The sequence below is a fragment of the Arachis stenosperma genome, chromosome 9, assembly GCF_014773155.1.
Source record: "Arachis stenosperma cultivar V10309 chromosome 9, arast.V10309.gnm1.PFL2, whole genome shotgun sequence".
Lineage (NCBI taxonomy): Eukaryota > Viridiplantae > Streptophyta > Magnoliopsida > Fabales > Fabaceae > Arachis > Arachis stenosperma.
In genome coordinates, this window is record NC_080385.1 from 162358131 (window position 1) to 162372506 (window position 14376).

General features: G+C 29.1%; 1 protein-coding gene across 1 annotated transcript; it reads left to right on the plus strand.

The window, feature by feature from the left end:
* The first annotated feature begins 11512 nt into the window (after nucleotides 1-11512).
* LOC130950376 (uncharacterized) lies at nucleotides 11513-14016 on the plus strand. The gene is made up of 2 exons (XM_057878876.1): nucleotides 11513-12125; nucleotides 12206-14016. The coding sequence occupies exons 1-2, from the start codon at nucleotides 11513-11515 to the stop codon at nucleotides 14014-14016; spliced, it is 2424 nt and encodes an 807-aa protein (XP_057734859.1).
* The last annotated feature ends 360 nt before the right edge of the window (nucleotides 14017-14376 follow it).

The following is a 14376-nucleotide window of genomic DNA, read 5'->3' on the forward strand; positions in this document are numbered from 1 at the left end:
AACCGCTCATGTAATGATTAGATTAGGTTGCATACATTATACTTTTTGGATGCGACCCTTCATGAAAACAAGGTTACGATTTCAACTGGACCTTGAGTTTAATCATGAAAACAAGGTTACAACTTCAAATCATAAAAACAACCACTGATGTAATTATTAGGTTAGGTTGCATACATTATACCTTTTGGATGCGACCCTTCTCTAGACCTTGAGTTTAATCATGAAAACAACCATTGATGTAATTATTAGGTTAGGTTGCATATATTGATGCTGACCCTTTTCTGAACCTTGAGTTAACGTGGAATGTATATTTCACCATTCTAGAAATTTGAATAATTCTGATGGGACTCATAAACTACTACTAAACCATTTTGTCAAGCAGCTATCGGAATTCAGCAGCCAGCCATTATTAATGGAGTGCTTAAAGGGCCAATAATTTTGGCCAAAATCCCTTCATTATGTTTGCTGGGAGGTAGAGGATAGCGGATTTGGGTTGAGGCTTGAGATCAACTTGCCTACTCCTCTCTCTTTACTACTCCCACCTCACACCCAACCAAAAAGATTTAAAAAAGGAAGAAGAAAAATATGATGTAGTCAATGTAGAGTTACTGTTTTTAAGAAAGTTTTTATCGCCATTGCATACTTTTGAAATATGCATGAACACGACAAAAAGTTAAATAAAATAAGTAAATAAAATTATGTTACGTAAACACAAAATAAGTCACTCGAATATATATTGGAATAAGTAGTATATATTAAAACAATAATAAAACTCTACGCCCAAACAAAATACTTAATCAAGTCTAACTAAGTTATTATAATAACTTTTCAAATCACGCGTCTCCTTCTCCTTCTTCTTCTTCTAAATTCGCGTACGCAGGCTTCTTCTTCTTCCCCAATATTGCGTCTTCTTTTTCTTTTCCTTTTTCGTTATACAAACATCTTTATTAGTTCTGATTTTCTCTAATGCTATTATTAAATAATTTTGATTCATTTCTTAATTTATTTCAGTTCATTTGTGTACTAATTGAGGTTCACTTGATGCTACTGATAAATATTGACCAAATTTTTTATTCCTTATAATTTCGGTTCATTTCTTAGTTTAATTGAGGTTCATTTAGATTTAGAAATGAATTCGATAAATAAACTCAATCATCAACAAAAACACATCAAATTCATTTATCGAATTCATTACTGGATCCAAATAAACCTCAATTAAAAAGAGAAAAAGAAAAAACATAGCAACAACAGCAGCAATAAAAGAATGGCGATTGAAAGAAAACATGCAAATAAGAAAAAGGAACGCTAAGAATAAGAAGAAAAAGGAATACAAAGACGAAGAAGGAGGAAAGCGAAGAAGAAGGAAGAAGACGAAGTCGAATACGAAGAATGATATATTTTGCGTTATTAAAACTTGCTTGTGTACACACTAGTGTGATGAAAGTAATTTTTGTTAAATTTAGACCAACTCAATTGGATTTGGTTGCCAAAAACACTTGAATGTGTAGATGGACTAATATTAAAAATGTATTAAATAATATATATAATTGTATATAAACTCATAATGATTTTTTTGGGAGAATTTTGAAAAAATAAAAAAAAATCACAATCTTCTACTTTATTGATAAGGAGAATTAGGGGATTTGTAATGCGATTTGGCTCGAGTTTAAATCAAAAACTCATTCAATCTGAACATTAATTTTATTTGTAATTTGGATTGGATATTTTTTTTAGACAATCCAATTCAATTTTAATTAATTTAGATTAGATTGGATTTGCGATTTTATAAATTAAAAAATTAAATATACATAAAAAGTCTCAACATTAAAATCTTAAATAATCAATAATAATATAACAAGTTTTAATAATATATTAAAAAATCAACAATAACATAACAATAAAAATAAAATTATAGATTGGCTAAAATAAAATAAAATTAATAAATTCATTTTTAAATTCATAAAATATTTACTAAATAATAATACATAAATAAGATAAAAATGTAATAACGAATTAAGCATATTATAATATTATATTATATTGTGTAATTTGAATAAGATTAGACTAAATTTAATTTAAAAAGTAAATTCAAAATCTAATTCAATATATGCAGTTTGTTAAAAATATAATCCCAATAAATATAAATTAATGAGATTTTAATCAATTTTTTATTTAAATTGAATTGAACTAATAATTCAATTTAAATTAATTTAGATTTAAACACCAAAAAGTACATTGAAAAATGAAAAATCAAAAGAAGGCAGCTCGAGTAGTCATCACAGTAGCTCCCACCACATTCTATTTCCTCTCTTCTATTTATTTTATTAAATAAATACATAATATTAAATGGTCATTTTCAAGGATAAAGTGATTCTTTTATCACCTCTTTCCATTTCGTCATTGCTTATATCATTGTTTGAGAAATCATTGCAGTCTATGTTTGTTGAGCATGTTCTGGATTTGGGCCCCTATTTTGTCCTAGCTACCCAATTAGTTATTACACTTTCATAAAAAAAAATAATAATAATAATAAATAAAAGAAGATAAGAAATGGTTGATGCATAAGGCAAATTCGTTGCCTGTTTGAAAAAATTTAAAATTAATTTTTTTGAATTTTGACTTATGAAAAGTAGTAGTATTAATATTTAGTATAATTTTTAAAATTAAATTGCAGTTTTTTAAGAAGCTATTTAAGAGCTTATAAAAAAATTAAAAAAATAACTTCTCTCATAATACTACTACTTTTTATCACATTTTTATAAAATAAATATTTTTAGAATTAAAAATTCAAACAAAAAATAATTTATTTATAAACTACTTTTAATATAACTATTTATTATTTAAACTATTTTTAAAAAAAAAACTTAATTAAACTATTTTTCTAAATTAGACCTAAATGTGGCTTACTACTGTCATAATAGTGTAAAGTTGTGAGAAAATCATGATTCCCAGAACCAGATCGATAAAAAATCTATAAGCAGTGAATTCTGAATTGGTCAAAAAGTAAACAAAATTAATCAATTAATTAGTCGAAACGATTATTTTTTAACAGTTAATTAATTTAAAATAAAAAAAATAAAAAAATATTTTTTAAAATTATATAATTTTATATATAAATATATTATCTTATTATATCCTATTCAATTTTAATTAAATTTTTAAATATTTAATTCTATCCATTCGATCACTAGTTTAATTTTTTAAAACCTTAAAAAAACACACAAATTGTTTACCACATTTTTTTCATACACCGCTTTATTATCAATATGAAGGGATGACAATATGACATGGTTCTGCCAAAAGTACCAATAATAAAAATATAATAATATGTTAATTTTAATTATTTGCATTAAATTTATTTTGTATGTCTTTTCCTCTCATAACTGGACACTAATAATCCAGGCAAAATAATAATAATATAGCAATTCATGTTCTATCATTTTCATGAATTCCCTCACTCACTTATGAATGTGATGTGCTAAACTTTTTCAACAGATTCCACATAAATTGTAAATGTATGGTTTAAAAGTTTTCAGTCATCACTATATTCATTGGTGAAAAATATTTAAATTTTTAAATTAATCATTCTTGTTTCTATATCCACACATTTAAACCTGTAATTTTTGCTCTTCATTGTCCTATTTCTATCTCAACAAAATTAAAGAAAAAAAAAATGTTTGGATTGACTTGTGCAAGTGAAGACTACTCATCACACATAATGGTTTTTTATTATTTTGAGAAAAGGACAAATCAATCCCTAATTTTTTACTTTGTAGATATTTAAGTCTTTGAGAATTTAAAAATACATTTAAATTTTTGTTCTCTTTAAAATTTGAACACATCAATCCCTGAATTTAATTTGTCTAATTTTTAAAATTCTCTCACGTGTGCATCCGTATCAACTAGGTCAGTATAACGAAAGTCACATTTGATTTTTCTGTTGAGTTGACAGACCCAAGTGAACATGAAAAATAGATATGTCTAGATTTTGAAAAAGTCACGGACTCAAATATATTTTTAAATCCTCAAAAACTTATTTTTAAATCCTCAAAAACTTAAATATCTGCAGAACAAAAGATTAAAGACTTATTTATCTTTTTCTCTATTATTTTATATAAAATTGGAGATCAACACAGTCTTCATCATGCTTGAATAAGTCTTTCCAGAAAATGACAGCTTCCCATTGGGTGAAATAACAATGGATTCAAAGAATAAGTTCAAAATATTAATTTTAGCTACAGAAATTTTCAAAAGTTTTCAAATGTTTCAACTTTAGTCATTATGTATATATATAGCCAAGATTTTTATTTGATAAGGGAATGAGAGGAGATTTCACACCAAACTAGCTACAAGAATTTGAAGAATTTCATAAAATATCTACAACTCTACATGCATAATTCAATGTCTAATTCTTTCACAAGAAAAACAAATATAAAAAGTCATCTTCGCCTTTTCATCATGAAATATCACATCAAAATTAAAAGCTAAGAGAGGTTTAGAAATGTTAAAAAAGTTATTAAAACACATTTTTCTCATGTTGGGGCTGGATAGTATAAAGGAGGTTATGATTTATGAACCTTTTTTTCTGGAATTCAACTTTGTCGGTTGGGAGAATACCAACTAGGAATCAACGTAAGAAAGAGAAACTTCTGTGTAGGTATACATATATATAAATATAAATATAAATATAAATAAAGGAAGATAAGTACCGGTATTTAATTTGTATGTATCTGAAACCCCAAATTTAAATAATAGTGGCTAATATTCATCTTCTTTAAGGAAAAGATAGGATAGGTATCAGTATTTAATATATTAGATTTTCAAAAAAATTTTGACAGAATCAAGTGAAGTTTTTTTAATATTATTTTATAGAGGATGAGTTTTGGTCATAAATTAAAAAAAAATGGATCAAGAAATATGTATGTACATCGTTTATGTTTATCTTGATAAATGGGTCGTTTTTCAAACTTTAAGATGATGCATGAGGAATTTAAGATAAGGTGATTTTATTTTTTTTGGATAAAATATATATTTTGTCTTTAAAATTTAATAAAAATTTTAAAAATATTTTTAAGTTTTATTTTATTTTAATTTTGTCTCAAAAATTTTTATTTGCATCAAATATATTTTTGACGGCTAATTTTAAAAAAATTAAGACCAATTCAATAACAATTTCATAAGAACAATTTTCAATACATACAAATCAAGCATAATTTTCATGCATTATTATTAGATTGGTCTAAATCGAAAACTTCTAGAATAAAATTGAAACAAAATAAAATTTAGGAATATTTTTCAAATTTTTGTAAAATTTTAAAGACAAAAAATATACTTTACCCCTCTTTTTTATTTGTGTTGAATATTATACATAGAATGATTAAAAAAACAACAAAAAATGAACGTATTTCTCTTCTATTGGTGAAAAGAAATAATATTAAATTGTCTCATTTTTAGTTTGTTGATGACATTATACTGTTCTGTCCTGCAAAAGAGGAGATTATCAGAAATCATAAAAAATTACATTGTTGACTTATTATAGTATTTTGAAGTAATTTCAAAATTGAGTACTATTAATTTTGATAAGTCTGGTTTAATTCTAATTAATTGTGAGTAGGAATAGACACAAGATATGTAGTATGGTAGAGTGTAAGAAGACTTTATTACCAATCAAATATCTTAATATGTTTTTGGATGTAAGTCTGACGCTTTTTAATTTGATTATAGAGGTAAAGCTGGTGCTGGACTTGGATATGGGGAGGAGTGGTATTTAACATTGGTGTGGTGTCAGGCACAACTCGGATCCAGCGACTTCTTGAACTTAATTCAAAAAATAAATTAACAGAAAAAACGGACCATCCGATTTCATGTAAATCATGAAAAAAAAAATTAATCATGGAGAAATCACAGGGTCTGATTTATTTTATGTGAATTTCAGATCCTCTCTCCATGCAAAATGGACCCTCCGATTTGCTTCCAAAAACTAAAAAATAAAGAACTCGGAGGGTCCGATTCCTTAACACCAAATTTGAACAAAAATTTGTCCCACAAATTGGTGTAGCACCTCCATCATGCATAACTTGACGCAACACCTTCACCTCTTTCATAACAAAAAAAAAATAGCCTAAATCTGAGGCTAGTCAATATTTAGAAATTAGTAATAGACAAGGTGGAAGAGGCATTAAACTTATGGAAAGCAAAAATCCTCAATAAATTTGAGAAGTTGGTCCTTATTAAGTCCGTTCTTAATAGCATGCATATTTACTATCTCAATTTATTATACAAAATGCCAAAGTCTGTGTCGATAAATTGATATCTTTGCAAAGAAAATTTTTGTGGGGTAAAGAGGACAGAAAAAATGGGATATCTCTTATGAAATGAGAATTGGTGTAAGTTTCGAAAAAATTAGACGGATTGGGGTTGGGATTGGGAATGCAGTTATCCGAATCAGGGGCAGAGCTACATGGTGAGGAAGGGGGAGGGGGCAATGGCCCCTAATTTTAATTTTTTACATGTAAATTATATGTAAATTTTAGTTTAGTCTCAAAATTTTATTTTAATCTTATTTTATTGTGTAAGTATTTTTAGCTCCCTCTAATATTTCATCTAGTTCCGCCCCTGATCTAAACTATATCTCTGTTGTTTAAGTGGTCGTGGTGGTTTTCGAAAAAGGAATATCAATTATGGAAGAAAATTGCATGTTCATGTAAGAACTTGAATCCTCCTGTAATGCTTTTTAGTCAATCACTATCTATAAAAGAAGATTCCTGAAAGGATATCTGTCAACTACAGATCAAAGAGCCATAGATTAAGGACAAGATAATTAAAAGATTGTCTATGGAGATAAGTGATGGTAGACAAGTTCAGTTCTAGGGGAAGAACTGGTTTTAAAGTGGTGATATGAAAGATGCTTTTTCAAAACGTTTCTCGATCTCAAATAAAAAAGGATCTGTCATAAGAGATTAAAAGATCGAATTATATGAAAATTTGATTAACAAAAAAAGTGTTTATACTACTAACTCTTTTGTACAAGTTTTGTAGACAGAAACACTTTCAGAAAATATAACAAGCTATAGTTTCGCTAGTTCTATTTTGGAGAGGAGTTGTCTCACTAAGAGTTGAATTATTTGTTTAATTTATTTTAGTTGACAGGATTAATATTAAGAAAAGATTATGTAGATTAAGTGTTATTGATCAAAATGATAATATTTGTATATGATTTAAAAATGGTGTTGAGAGATTTTTTTCACTTATTCCTTAGTTGTGAGCTTACTTGCTAGGTGTGGTGTACTTGGATGTTTGCTTCTAATCGACTATAGACTATTCCAAGTACTTTAAAGTAACATTACGAGAGTTAGACGAAAATGTCTAAAAAAAAGAAGAACAAAAAAGATGGTTGAAGGTTGATTAATTTATTTGTTGTTATATAAAATATTTAGTTAGACAAAAACAATAAAATCTTTAAAAATAAAGACTCGAGTATAACAAAAATTATATCTACAAATTAGTTAAAAATTATCAAGAATAGAATGGTGTTGACCTCTATAATTATTAATGATAAAATTAAAAATGATTAAAAGTTAAATTTATTAATATATTTATTTATGTTCTTAATTTTTTATTGGCTTATTTTTTATGTTCTATCCTATTGTGTTAAATTTTTTATTTTAAAAAAATATTCATCTTCTTTATGAAAAAATAAAAAGGGAAAATGAAGACTTGCATGATGAAGCTTAAAATAATCTAGGAAACTTGAAGTTGAAACTATTTTGTACACGAATGTTACAAAAATTATTTTGGACACTAATGTTACAAAAACAAGTAATCACTAATTTAATTAGGACACTAATAAATAATGATTGCATAGAATTTTTATTTTTTTTTTAAATTATTTTGTCCATCTTTATATATATATAGCCCATATATATAAATAAATAATGGTAGTATTACATATATTATTACTCCTTGAACGGAAAGTAGTAGAAATAAAATGATGAACAATTAGAGAGGATGAGAAATGAAAGTGAACATGTATTGAATTATGATTAAGAGAATTATTAGAGAGAAAGGGTTACAAGAACGATAATTGCATTCTTTTCTAATCTCGAAAAATAATTCCATTATTTTTTAAAAATAAATTAATATTTAAAAATATAATTTTAAATTAAAATAATATATTCATATAAATTATATATTATATGAATAAAAATGATATAATATTGGACTCATCATAAATACTTTGCATAATATTAATATTTAGACTTTAAATAAAAATATTAATTTATAAATGATATTTTTAGTACAATAATTAAACATTAATAATAATTTTTGTCAAACAATAAATTTATTTTTTGATAAACTTATTGTTCGAATGAAGCTAAATAATTATCACAAGTTTACTACTAAAATTGTGCATATAATTTGGCCAAATACAGAATTTTCTTTGGACTAATCTATACCTATATAAACTATATATACATAAATTCATTTAGTACGATTTATCAAGTATTTTCAATAAAATTTTGTCAAACAACAAGCCTATCTTTAGATCGACTCATTGTTCACATAAAAATTTGAGAATTATATCTATTTTTTATCGTATATATTTTTTATTAATTGGTCAAACACCAATCTTTTTTTGGGCCGATTAGTGGTTACATGGTTAAATAGAAAATAAATATAAGATTCAATATTTATTATTTGACGAAATAATAAACTTTCTTTAGGTCTGTTATTGTTTGAATAAATATAATAAACATTAATTTATTTTTAACTAATTATATAAACATATAGTTATCATTAATATGTATATATAATTATCTCAAATATAGACATTTTTTTGAGTCGACCAATATTTACATAAATTATATATTATCACATTTCTTCTAATGTTTTAAAATAAATCAATTTTCACAAAAAAAATATACTTTGATAACATAATATTTAATTAATTTATTTTAAAACCAAACCTTATAAAATAGATGGTATAAAATTTTAAATTGTTACTAATTTTTTTATATAATAAAACCAAATACTTATATAACACAAAAATAATAAACAAAATAATAAAGTAAAATATACATCAACTATATAACATTATGAATCCTTATTAATTATACATATGTTTACATGCGAAAATGACTAATTTCACTGTGAAACAAAATTGAATTTACATATACTATAAAAAAATCAAATTCCAAATAAATAAAATAATATGTATAACATGAAGTTAATTATGAATTAATATTCATATCATTAAGTGTATTTTTATTTATCCAAAATATATAATAATATTAATGTGTATATATAATTTAGTCAAATTAATATATATATAAATTTTTTATTTTATTTGATTGATTAATATGCGCATAAATTATACATACGATAATTCTTATATTCTAAAATATAATTAATCTTTATACCAAATGAATAACGCACAAATCAAATCTCAAAATATAAATAAATATAAAATACAATTTATTACCAATTACTTTCCTTTGCATTAAAAATTGAATCCATAAAACAAATAAATAATGAAAAACAGTAATTCATCCCTTGGCAACCAAATATAAAATAAGATTAGGAACAAAGCCAAAACACTTATATATGTATATAATACATTGGTGAGTATGCTAAATAAATGAATAAATCAATCCATAAAAAAGCATAAAAAAGCACTGCAATTCACAGAGCCTGTATATACATACACACGGGCAAATTATAATCAATTCATTAGATAAATAAAAGTAATTTTGAATCAAAAGGAGAGCAAAATATTAAAAATCTAATATTTTCAATGATTCATCAATTATGGATTATTTTAATATTATTTATTAGAATTTTTGAATTTTTTAATCTCAAAATTATTCATATTAAATTTTTTAAAAAAATAATGTGAAAGTAAAAACATACGTAAGTATAATTGAAAGAATAATTTAATTTTTGTGATTTTTTAAACTTTTTCAACCAAAATTTATCGATTTTTTTATTTTATGATGAATACTAACTCTCTAATAGAATACGAGTTATAAAATAATTTTAATATATTAAGAATCAAAATTCTAAAACTCTGATCTGTATATACTTAACTATTGATTCTTATAAAATTTTAAAGGCCCAAGTAAATAGAATATTTGACTTTATTTTTATTTAAATTTAAATAAAAAATAATAATCACTTATTTTATTTAATATTTATAATAATAAATGAGATTATATATATATAAATTATATATAATATAAAATAACTAATATTATTATAATCAAATTATATATATATATATATATATATATATATCAAGGATGCTAAAAATGAGTTAACGGATTATGCTTATAGGTTGTAACAGAATAGTGTTTTAATTTAAACTTTTCATCAATATAACTCACCATTTTTTCGCCAATAAATAATGTCATAATTTCTTCGTACTCATTTAAAAGATGGTAGATTTGAGTTTCCCTCCAAACTTCCTCCAATATGTATATATATAGAGAGAGAAAATATAAATTTAAAATTATAATAATACGTACGAATTAGAAGTTCTTATATCAACAACAATTTTAATGTTATGAAATATTAAAAGATAACTACTTTTTCATTAATATCTAAGATAATTTATTCTAAGAATAAATAGTTTCTGATTACCAACAACTGTAGAAAATGTTTTCAAATACAGTTTTTACAAGAGCATCATCATCAATAATAGCCAAACCACGTGTTCACGCCTTAATCATATTATTTAAAGACTCTATTTTGTCATATTTACATATATGTGTTAAATATTGTGTATTTGTGTCAATAATTCATATAATATTTATAACTAGATCAGATGAATGTATGCTTCATTTAAGTAAGACCAATAATATCCCAATTTAAAAAAAATTAATTTTAATATATTAATAATGTAAAATATTTTATATAATTATAAAATTATATTTATTTTTTTAAATATCGTACATCATATAATTAATTAAATATACATATAAAATTATTTTATAATAATATTATATTAAAATTAATTTACTTTATAATATAATAATAGAATTATGAATTGATACGAACGCATTGCGGCTCATTAATTTTAATATGGAAAACATGTTGGTGATTTGGGAAAATATGGAGCAACTGTGTGTATTACACAGAGATGGACGTGTCAGATGAAAAGCACAGCACGCAGGGGGCGTGGTGCATACATCACGTGGGGGGCGTGGAAGCTAGGTGGCAAGCTGTGGTTGAGCCACCTAGGCAGCACGCAGGGGGCGTGCTTAGTCAGCACGCAAGGGGCGTGCTGACGTGGCAAAATCTGGTTGGCCCGTTGCTGCACCACGTGGGGGGCGTGCTGCGTCAGCACGCAGGTGGCGTGCTGACGTGGCGGAAGGTGATTGGTCCACGTGTGAACCACGTGGGGGGCGTGGTAAGTTCACCGCTCTATATAAGGTAGAGCTCGAGAGTGTTTTCCATACTGAGTGAGTGAGATTTGAGTGTGTTGTGAGGATTCTTTGATGCTGTAGTTGGTGTAATGGAGGACACCGCAAATTTGGTGGTGTATCGTAATGGTGAGATAATACGTAATACTCATGAGGGAGTGAGGTTTGTGTCACAAAATTCGTTTTCGTTTGTGGTTCCATGCACGATGACGTTAATGGAGCTGCAGAACGGCCTATGTCAAAGCATGGAGAATGGTACGTTAATGAGAGTGAGCAGAATTCTGTACCGAAATCCGGTTGTGGTTTTTGGTCGCCTAATACAGTTTGATACCATTCCGATCACGGATGAGGCGAGTATGCAGAATATGTTTCAAATTCACCGGCAGACTTATATGAGACACCCACAGATTGAGTTGTACGTTGAGTTTGAAGCTGAAAAGGCAGAAGCGGTCCAAAATGATATAGATGTAAATGATGATATAGCTGCAGTGTACGAAGGTATGAATAGTGACAGCGAAGAGGACTTCGAAGCCACTTATGAAGCCGGCGATGAAGATGAGGATGGTGATGTGGGAGTTGAGGCAGCAGTGGAGAATGTAGTGGTTCGTCCCTCGAGCAGTCAACCGATGGGGGTTCCACCTTTTATGTGTGAGTTGGATCTCGACGCCATGCATGCTCCCGAGTTTCCGGAATATGCAAACAGAGGTACGTGTTGACTAAATAAGAAGTTTTTGTTACTTTATACCTTGGAGTGTGCAATAAACGATGATTTCGGCTTTCTGTAGGTATTGCTGATCCTGAGGACGGAGAGTTCCGAATTGGAATGGAATACAGCTCTAGAAAGTCGGTCGTTGCAGCAATTAGAAGTTTCACTATATCTAGAGGAGTTGACTATGATGTGTTTGAGTCTGAGCCACAGACGTTCTATGCAAAATGCAAGATGTACGGGCGTGGATGTGACTGGCTTATCCGAGCCAGCTTGATACGGAGAAAAGGTTGTTGGGAGATACGCAGATACAACGGTAGGCACACGTGCACCATCGGAACGATTTCACAAGATCATTCCAAGTTGGACTCAGATACAGTTGCTGAGGCTATAAGGCCGCTGGTCGAGTCGGACCCGTCCATCAAGGTGAAATCTATAATTGCGGAAGTCCAGTCAAGGTTCAACTATACCATCAGTTATCGAAAGGCTTGGTTGGCAAAGCAGAAGTCAGTTGCGCTCGTTTTCGGTGATTGGGAGGAATCTTACCAAGCATTGCCGTGGTGGCTCTCGGTCATGGTGCAGAAGATTCCTGGTTCAGTTGTCCAAATAGAAACACGACCACTCTACAACGAAAACGAGGAGGCACAAGGTGTAAAAATACTTCATCGTGTATTTTGGAGTTTCAATCCATGCATTAGGGCATTCAGGCATTGCAAGCCCCTGGTTCAGGTTGACGGCACACACCTATACAGAAAATACAAAGGTACACTTCTAGTCGCTGTTGCACAAGATGGGAACCAGAACATTGTGCCTATCGCCTTTGCCTTGGTGGAAGGTGAGACAGCTGATGCGTGGCACTTCTTCCTCAGGAATCTGCGAACGTATGTTGTTAGAAAAGACGGTGTGGGTATGATCTCAGACCGGCATGAGTCAATACGGGCAGCAGTTAATCGTTACGGTGGTGACTGGCAACCTCCAAGAGCATGGTGGATGTTTTGTATAAGACACATCGGCAGTAACTTCTTAAGGGCATTCAAAGTCCCTCACTTGCAGAAGCTTGTTGTCAATATAGGGTATTCAAGAACGGTGGAGGAGTACAATATCAACTATAAGAGGTTGGAAGAGCGAGGCGAGGCATATGCCAGGTGGTGCGATGCCATCGGACTCAGACATTGGGTATTGGCATTCGACGAGGGACATCGATGGGGCCATATGACAACAAACCTTGTGGAGTGTATTAACTCAGTGTTGAAGGGTGCCCGTAATCTACCCGTGTTGGCGCTGGTCCGAGCAACATATTATAGGTTAAATGAACTCTTTACACGGAAGAGTGCGGAGTCTCACGAACGCAAGCGTGCTGGATTTACGTACTCCGCATTTGCGCAACAGCGGATAGAAGCAAGTATGCAACAGGCTGGGAACATCGTTGTGCACCGCTTTGATAGAAGAAATGAGGTGTTTGAGGTGCGCGAAATGACTACTGGAAAGGTGTTAGTTGTTGATCTAGCACGACGGACGTGTGACTGTGGGCACTTTCAGGTTGAACGAATACCATGTCGCCATGTTATTGCTTGCTGTGCTAACCAGCGACTTGATTGGCAGTTATATGTGCATGATGTGTACAAGATGACGGAAGTTCGTAAGGTTTATAGGTTTGAGTTCACACCCTTAGGAGATCCTGAGACATGGCCTGCTTATGAGGGACCCACATTGGTCGCTAATCCCGCACTGAGGCGAACGTCTAAAGGCAGGCCCAAACTGACCCGATATCTGAATGAAATGGACTCACGTGACATGCGTGGTCCTCGGATATGCTGTCTCTGTGGTGCTCAGGGTCATAGTCGGAGTAGGTGTCCGCAGCGTGCTGGACCGAGTGGTGCTGGTTCATAGTTTAGTTTACTCATGTTTGTACTTTTTAATTTGCATTTCGTCAGTTAGTGCTTTTATTATCATTCGTGTTTGTATTTTTTTATTTGTATTTTTCAAATGAAGTCTATCCATTGATATCTAAATGTCTGCTTAATATTGTCATTAACTGATTTTCTTAAGTTAATATACAAAAAAGGGAACTACAGGTTACATAAGTTACCAAAGCAAACATTAAACACGAATTACATTAACTTAACTCCGAAAATAAAATCTAGATAACCTAAACCGAAGCTCACTTCTTTCCACCAAAGTACCTCAGTCCCTTACCCATAATGCCCAGACTGAACCGCGATGGAGTATACCTATCAGGTGGATTTCGCT